Source organism: Podarcis cretensis, assembly GCF_951804945.1.
Source record: "Podarcis cretensis genome assembly, chromosome: 8".
Lineage (NCBI taxonomy): Eukaryota > Metazoa > Chordata > Lepidosauria > Squamata > Lacertidae > Podarcis > Podarcis cretensis.
The window spans coordinates 70,401,157-70,409,039 of NC_137177.1; the positions used below are offsets into that span (position 1 = coordinate 70,401,157).

General features: G+C 47.4%; 1 protein-coding gene across 1 annotated transcript; it reads right to left on the reverse strand.

The window, feature by feature from the left end:
* Window positions 1-2,492: 2,492 nt before the first annotated feature.
* LOC307222178 (uncharacterized protein C1orf50 homolog) lies at window positions 2,493-7,444 on the reverse strand. The gene is made up of 4 exons (XM_079987343.1): window positions 7,257-7,444; window positions 5,969-6,055; window positions 4,988-5,119; window positions 2,493-3,788 (listed from the first exon to the last, which is right to left on the reverse strand). Exons 1-4 carry the CDS (start codon window positions 7,419-7,421, stop codon window positions 3,603-3,605), a joined length of 570 nt encoding a protein of 189 aa, XP_079843469.1. The 5' UTR covers window positions 7,422-7,444; the 3' UTR covers window positions 2,493-3,602.
* Between the last annotated feature and the right edge of the window lie 439 nt (window positions 7,445-7,883).

Consider the following 7,883-nt stretch of genomic DNA (forward strand, 5'->3'; position numbering starts at 1 on the left):
AAAATACCGTATTTTTCGCTCCATAAGACGCACCTGACCATAAGACATACCTAGTTTTTAGAGGAGGAAAACAAGAAAAAAAATATTCTGAACAATGGATGTATGATTTTTGTGGTTTATGCTGTGGCCACAGACATGTGATTTGACGGTGAGTTTGGGGTAGCCCAATGCAAAAATCCTGAGAATCCATGTGGATCCATGCTTTGTAACCACGTTTTTGCGCCCTATTTAAAAAAAAACCCATGATCTGCTTTTTGCTCCTGGGCAATTCGGCTCCAGGGACCACGCATTCACTCCATAAGATGCACAGACATTTCCACTTACTTTTTAGGAAGAAAAAAGTGTGTCTTATGGAGCGAAAAATACGGTATTATTACTATATTTATTCATACCCTGCCTTTTTCCCTGTTGTGCACTAAAGGTTGTTTCGGATAAAGTTAAGAAGAGCTAGAAATATAGCAGGGGAAATCATTAAAAATAAACAGTGATAGAATTAAAACTCTCTATATATTATCTGTTAAAAACATAGAGATAATTACAATAAAAATAGCACCAGCATGGTAAGAGTAAATTGGGCAGGTAAATTTCTGCCTGGCTTGGCAGGGGATGCTTCCCAGTAGATCAGCTTCCCCAGTCCTCCGTTCTGTAGAACCAAGTGCCACCAGGGTCTGTCCATTTACCCACCAGGTGCCCTTCTCTTACCCCCTCCTGGTCCCCATGCCAAGTGGTATTATTGCCCTATTTCACCCTATTCCTTGGAACCACTTGGCAACACTCTTCACAGTAAGCATCTCCTTAACTAGATAGAACTTTAGCGGTCACTAAACAACTTTTGAGCATGTTTGTTGATATTACTACTATGTTTTCCACTTAGGCCTCCCAATACTTAAGATATGGATTGATTAAAGGGGTTTTAAAATTAAAAAATCAATTATGGAAGAAATTAAAGGTAAAGGTAAAGGTACCCCTGCCCGTACGGGCCAGTCTTGACAGACTCTGGGGTTGTGCGCCCATCTCACTCAAGAGGCCAGGGGCCAGCGCTGTCCGGAGACACTTCCGGGTCACGTGGCCAGCGTGACAAAGCTGCATCTGGCGGTCCCTATTTATCTACTTGCACCCGGAGGTGCTTTCGAACTGCTAGGTTGGCAGGCGCTGGGACCGAGCAGCGGGAGCGCACCCCGCCGCGGGGATTCGAACCGCCAACCTTTCAATCGGCAAGCCCTAGGCGCTGAGGCTTTTACCCACAGTGCCACCCGCGTCCGATTAAGTTACATTAATCCAGCTTTGTCTCCCAAGTACTGGAGAGGTTGTCCTGGTTGAGGCTCTTACATGTCGTGGCACTATCCCCATGGTGCCCTTTTCTTCCTTCCTCAAACGTCAGTGGAACAGCCAATAGTTTGCTTCCTTATGCTGCATTATCATTGTTGTCAAATCTCAGTTGATCAATATGTGTCCATTTTTATTGATAACATTTAAAAAATTTAACTCTTTGCAATGCTTTTTATGACTGTATTCACTGGCATGGAGTCCTGTCACCTCTTTTTTTAATTTTGCTGCCCTTAGCAGCCATTTTTTGCAGCCAGCCTCAGCAATTTTATCAAGATATGAGTGCCAACATCTCTTTTTCTAATTCATTAAGAAACAGCACTGGGTCTATGAGTATGCAAGCTTTAGAACTGCTGCCGCTATGATTCGCTCCCCAGTACCTTAAGACAGGAGTGGGGAATCATTTTCAGTTTGAGGGAGGCAGTAGGCCAGTGGCGTGCAGAACAGGAGGGGTAAATTATTATTATTAGCCAGGTTACAGGGAACCAGGCAGAAAGCCTTCTCCGTAGTGGCACCCACCCTGTGGAACGCCCTCCCACCAGATGGCAAAGAGAAAAATAACTACCAAACTTTTAGAAGACATCTGAAGGCAGCCCTGTTTAGGGAAGCTTTTAATATGTAATAGGTTATTGTATTTTAGTGTTTTGTTGGAAGCCGCCCAGAGTGGCTGGAGAAATCCAGCCAGATGGGTGGGGTATAAATATTAAATTTATTATTATTATTATTATTGAGTTTCTGCGTCTCATCCACAAAAGGTTTCTGCATTCACTTACAAACACACACACATACGCATCTGCCTTTCAATACAAGCAAGCACACTTTAAGGACACATTCCAGCTTGGCAAAGAAGTTGTGAAGCAGGGGTGTGGCCTTGGGAGTCCTGAAGGGGCCACATTTGGCCCCCAGGCCTGAGGCTCTCTACCCTGCTGTAATATTTGCAATGGTAAAACATCCTCTGCATTGGGAGTCAAGTCTCCTAACCACAGGACACTTTTATGACCAAGGTGTGTGATAGAAAAGAAACCCAAGTCAGTCGCTCAGCTTCGGGGCAGCTCTGCCTGGCAAGTACCAGCACTCTTCCGGAGAAAGAGTTGCATATCCTTTGTAGGCAAGTGTCAGGGAGGAGTCAAAAACCCACTTCCTAATGCATGTGCTGGAGTCGGTCCTCTTTTGCAAGCATTTGTTTTTAATTGAGGGAAAAACACCAAGCATCAACTTAGTTCAAAAAGAACAACATAATTGTGTTCTCTCTTTGAACAACAGCCAAATGTTCTGTAGGAAGAATCACTCACTGCAGCAGCCTTATGTATAGAGCTAACAGCCTTGCTGGATCAGACCAATGTCCCAGCTAGTCCAGTGTCCTGTCCTCACAGGTACCACCCAGATTCCAGAATTGAGAATAGGTGCACTCTCCTCTCCTGTGGTTTCCAGCAACTAGTATTGCTGCCTCCAATTGTGGCAGCAGAGCATAGCAATCATAGGTAGTTGCGACCGATAGCCTTCTCCCTCCATGAATTTGCCCAATCCTCTTTTAAAGCCATCCAAGTTGTGACTATCACTGCCTCCCATGGGAATGAATTCCCCCGTTTTAACCCTGTGCTGCAAGATTGCCCTCCAGTTCAGATCATCGCCTCTAAAGTCAGACCCTGACAGGGTCCAAACTAGAAGCAACTGACTAGGAAAAAGACCTTGGAGTCGTAGAGTTATAGCCAATGCTAGTCCTACTCAGAGCAGACCCACGGAAGAAGATGAGCATAGCTCTGAATAGGATTTAGTTGGATACAACCCAAGAGTTCTCTTGATAATACTGGCATATTATTTTCAACAGATTTACTATTAATTTCATCAGATCTGTTCAGAGGATAGCTTATTTGGATGCACCGTAAATAAATTAAGGAGTCAGAACCTCTTGAGCTATTGCAGATCTCCCAGCAGATCCTGATCTGTCTTCTGTCCATCCCTGATATAGCAGGATAATTCTTGTGTGGTTTCTTGGTTTTGTTTTAATTAGTCATGATGATATTGGGGTGGGGCCTCCTTGTTCAGCAGTAAGATTGACCTGGTATGCAGCTACAGCCTTCCATGTGCTCCTTTAACCTGGGGCACTGCAGATATATTGGACTACAACTTCCATCAGCACCAGAAAGTAGAACTGGCTGGGACTGATGGGAGTCGTAGTCCAAAAAAACAATTACAACGCTGGAAGTGATGGGAATTGTGGCCCAAAGTGTGTAGAAGGCACCAAGTTGGGAGGAGGAGTTGGTCTAGGTCCACCATTACATAGTAAGGCCTCGGAAGTTGGGCTCGCTGCAGGGGGGTAGCGCCGCTTGCTGGTTTAGCAGCTTCTCGAGAACGTTGAGCTCAGCGTCGCGCTTCTCGATGTCATCCGAAGGAGTCCAGGACATGTCGTGCTGCAGTTTGTAGGCACCAAGGAACTCGCTTGGGCAGCTGGCCCCCCATTCCTATGAAGGGGAGAAGAGAGAGAAGGAAAGAAACACTTATCAGAATGCCAGCAGAGAGTGTCTACACTGTGCTCTTGATGGAGCACCAAATCACTCAAAATTCACATGCAAAACAGATGCTCTCTACAGCTAGGCCAGTGTCCTTCAGGCTTGGGTCCTTGGCTGTTGTTGGACCACAGCTCCCATCACCCCTGAACACTGACTAGGGATGACTGGGAGCAGGAAGCCAACAAACATCTGGGGTGCAAGCCTGAAGAACCCTGCACTATGCTATGACAAGCATGTTGGCCGACCCCTAAAGCAGCCTTCTCCAAGTACACTGGTCCCAGCATATCCTACCCTGAATGATAGCAGTTCTCCGGGGTCTAAGGTCTCCAGCTGGGATCGGGAACATGAGTTCCTGCAGACATTGCTGGACTTCCAGATCCCACCAGCCCTAAACCACCATGCCCAGTGGTCAGGGATGATGGAAGCAAAAGTACAGCAAAATCTAGAGGGCTACAGGCCATGGTCTCCAGAGCCTCAGGCAAGAAGTCTTTCTCCATCACCTGGAGAAGCCAGGGACTGGAATTGGGACAGATCTGCATTGCCCCAAAGTGATGCAAATCCTGAAGCAAAGTTCTTAACCTGAAGCACTATTTCTGGGTTAGCGGAGTCTGTAACCTGAAGCGTGTGTAACCAGAGGTACCACTGTACTTTTTTTCTAATTCCGACACAATCCTTAGGAACGTAAAGAGAGTCAGGCTCGTGGCCCATCTAATCCAGCACCCTATTCTCACAGTGGCCAAGCAAATGTCTCTTATGAAGCACACAAGCAGGAACTGAGCGCAATTGCAACCCTCCCCTCCTGCAGTTTCCAGCAAATGGCACTCAGAAGCATACTGTCTCCAACAGTGGAAGTAGAACATAGTCATCAGGGTTAGTAGCCACTGCCCTCCATGAATTTGTCTAATCCATGTTTAAAGCGATCCAAGCAGATGGCCATTGCTGCCTCCTGTGGAAATGAGTTCCTCCTTATCTGTCTTCCAATATTCAGCTTCATTGGATTTTCATCAGTTCTAGTCTTACGGGGGGGCAGGGGGGACTTTCTTCTGTTCATTTTCTCCACATCAGGCATTATTTTTACAAGCCTCTATAATGTTGCCTCTTACTTGCCTGTTCTCAAAACTCAAAACCCTTTTAAAAGAAGGGGTCAGTACCTTAGGTGAAAGCATGGAGAAGTAGCGCTGGCCACTATCCCGCCTGTACAGGTAATAGACATTGCCCGGCTTTTTCACAAAGTTGCAGGCAACGTGGTGCAGATCAGCATCTCTGTTAGCCTCTTCCAAAACCTAGAACACCAGAGAGAGAGAGAGAGAGAGCATTAACACCCCACAAGAATCTTGGATACAAACAGTTGGCAAGAATGTGGCACTGATAACGCCAAGGTTACAGGTTCGATCCCCATATGGGACACCTGCATATTCCTGATAGAGACCAAATCACTGAAAATTGGCATGCAAAACAGATGCTCTCTACAAGTAGGCCAGTGTCCTTCAGGCTTGGGTCCTTAGCTGGTTTGGACCACAGCTCCCATCACCCCTGAACACTGGCTGGGGATGATTGTGAGCTGGAAGCCCACAAACATCTGGGGTGCAAGCCTGAAGAACCCTGCACTATGCTATGACAAGCATGTTGGCCGACCCCTAAAGCAGCCTTCTCTAAGTACACTGGTCCCAGCATATCCTACTCTTCAAAGTCCCTTCCAACTCTACAATTCTTTGATTCTATGAAATATTGCTCTTTCTCTCAAGCTTGCTGCTTTCCTCCCAAATCACATCACTGAAACTTTCAACTCTAAACTCTGGCTTTGTCCTTCTAACTAGCCTGTGCTGGGGAAGGGGGCCCACCCATTTGCCATCTCACACAGAGTCCTTTTCCTTTGTTCCCCCTTAAGGGCCCATCACCCAGGCAATCACCTCAGGGGACTTTTTTTTGCCTGCAGAGATCTTGTGGACCTCTTTGCATTTGGCTTTGAAGGCACCAGCAAACCAGCCAATTGGCTAGTGTGCTGTAGTGGTTAGAGATGGGGTAGCTGTGAGGATAAAACAGGGAAGTAGAGGAAAAAACCTCTCTAGGGTGCATTATTTTAGAACTTTGCAAGCCCTTTATAATGGAGTTCTTCCCTTCCCCACATTTACCTTTCTGGCTTGTTCCTGCAAGTACCGGATTTGTTCTGCTATGACAGTCAGTCTGTTGCAGGCATTTGCTCGGGTGAAATCATCAGCCTGTAGAAAAGAACGGAAACAGGAATATTTTTTAAAGAAGACTGGAAATCTGGGTCTCCATATAAGCAACAAAAGTTCAAGGGTGGTTTTTGTACAGCACTTTGAGACATTTGCGCAGAAGGGCATTCATAAATGAACAATAATAATGCATTTTAAATTAGTGAAGACCTATTGAAATTAATGGAAATAAGTTAAGTCATGGCCATTAATTTCAAGGTGTGTACTGAGGGGTGTAACCAACATTAGTGTGCTCAAACATTTTGACATATGTGAGTAGCAGTAATGACCCTTTTTTTGGTGTTGTTGTTTAGTCATTTAGTCGTGTCCGACTCTTCGTGACCCCATGGACCAGAGCACGCCAGGCACTCCTGTCTTCCACTGCCTCCCGCAGTTTGGTCAAACTCATGCTGGTAGCTTCGAGAACACTGTCCAACCATCTCGCCCTCTGACATCCCCTTCTCCTTGTGCCCTCCATCTTTCCCAACATCAGGGTCTTTTCCAGGGAGCCTTCTCTTCTCATGAGGTGGCCAAAGTATTGGAGCCTCAGCTTCAGGATCTGTCCTTCCAGTGAGCACTCAGGGCTGATTTCCTTCAGAATGGGACTCTTAAGTCTCCTCCAGCACCATAATTCAAAAGCATCAATTCTTTGGCAATCAGCCTTCTTTATGGTCCAGCTCTCACTTCCATACATCACTACTGGGAAAACCATAGCTTTAACTATACAGACCTTTGTTGGCAAGGTGATGTCTCTGCTTTTTAAGATGCTGTCTAGGTTAGTCATTGCTTTTCTCCCAAGAAGCTGGCGTCTTTTAATTTCGTGGCTGCTGCAGAGTACATGGTTCTCCCCCTCCTAGTTAATCCCCACAACAACCTTGTGAGGTAGGTTAGGCTGAGAGGCAGTGACTGCCCTAAGGTCACCCTGTGAGAGCTTCGTGGCCAAATGGGGATGTGAACCCCGGTGTCCCAGGTCCAAGTCCAGCATTCTAAACACTACACGAAACCGGCAAATGCAATTTGGGGGGCACGCTGACATGCTCACCCTAGGTGTCATCCAGAGGCCACCATTGCCAAGGCCCACGGAACAACCACCGAACATTCAATCAGGCATTAATAAACAAAAAAAAACCCCACTCTGCACGTGCCCGGAGGCTCATCAAACACAGGCGCTCTGCACGCTCTCAGAGGCACCCTCCTCGCTCACCTTTTGCACCTGCTCTGCTAGAGCCACCAAGTCCGAAGGCCGAGCCTTCCGCGCAGACGGCGCCAGCTGGAAGTTGGACTCCACCAGCGCCGCACCCTGAGACAAGGCGGCCGGAGACTCAGCAGCGACACCGGCTTCGGACTCCGCTTCCGCCCTGGCCGCCATTCCTCGTGGCACAAGCCCCTCCCCCTTCGACCTCCCATTGGCCTCCGATCGCCTTACGTCAGAAAGAAGGCGGGGCACCCAGGGGACAGAACGGAGTAGGCGGAGCCAGCCTTTCCGCCAATAGGGAGGCCACGAACGGGGGAACGGGGTGGGTGGACGAGTCGCGGAGGGGCGGAGCCTCAGGAGATTAGAGGCGCGGTTCCCTTTTGTAGGCGTGGCCACTCAGAGCCCCTCTTAAGAAAGTAGGCAGGAAATGGGCGGAGCTTCTGGGAGCGGTGCATAGACTTGCTAAAATTTTAGACTACCACTAGGCTTCTGAAGTGGTATTGCGGGTATCAGCCGAACTTTCTCCCACCTTTTTCCCCCAAGGGGAAATCCAAAGTTTTAAGGTTAGCTGTGACTTAACAAAGTCAGGGAGGAAAGTGCCAAGCGAGTAAAGTCCCTCCTTTTTATGATCCAGGT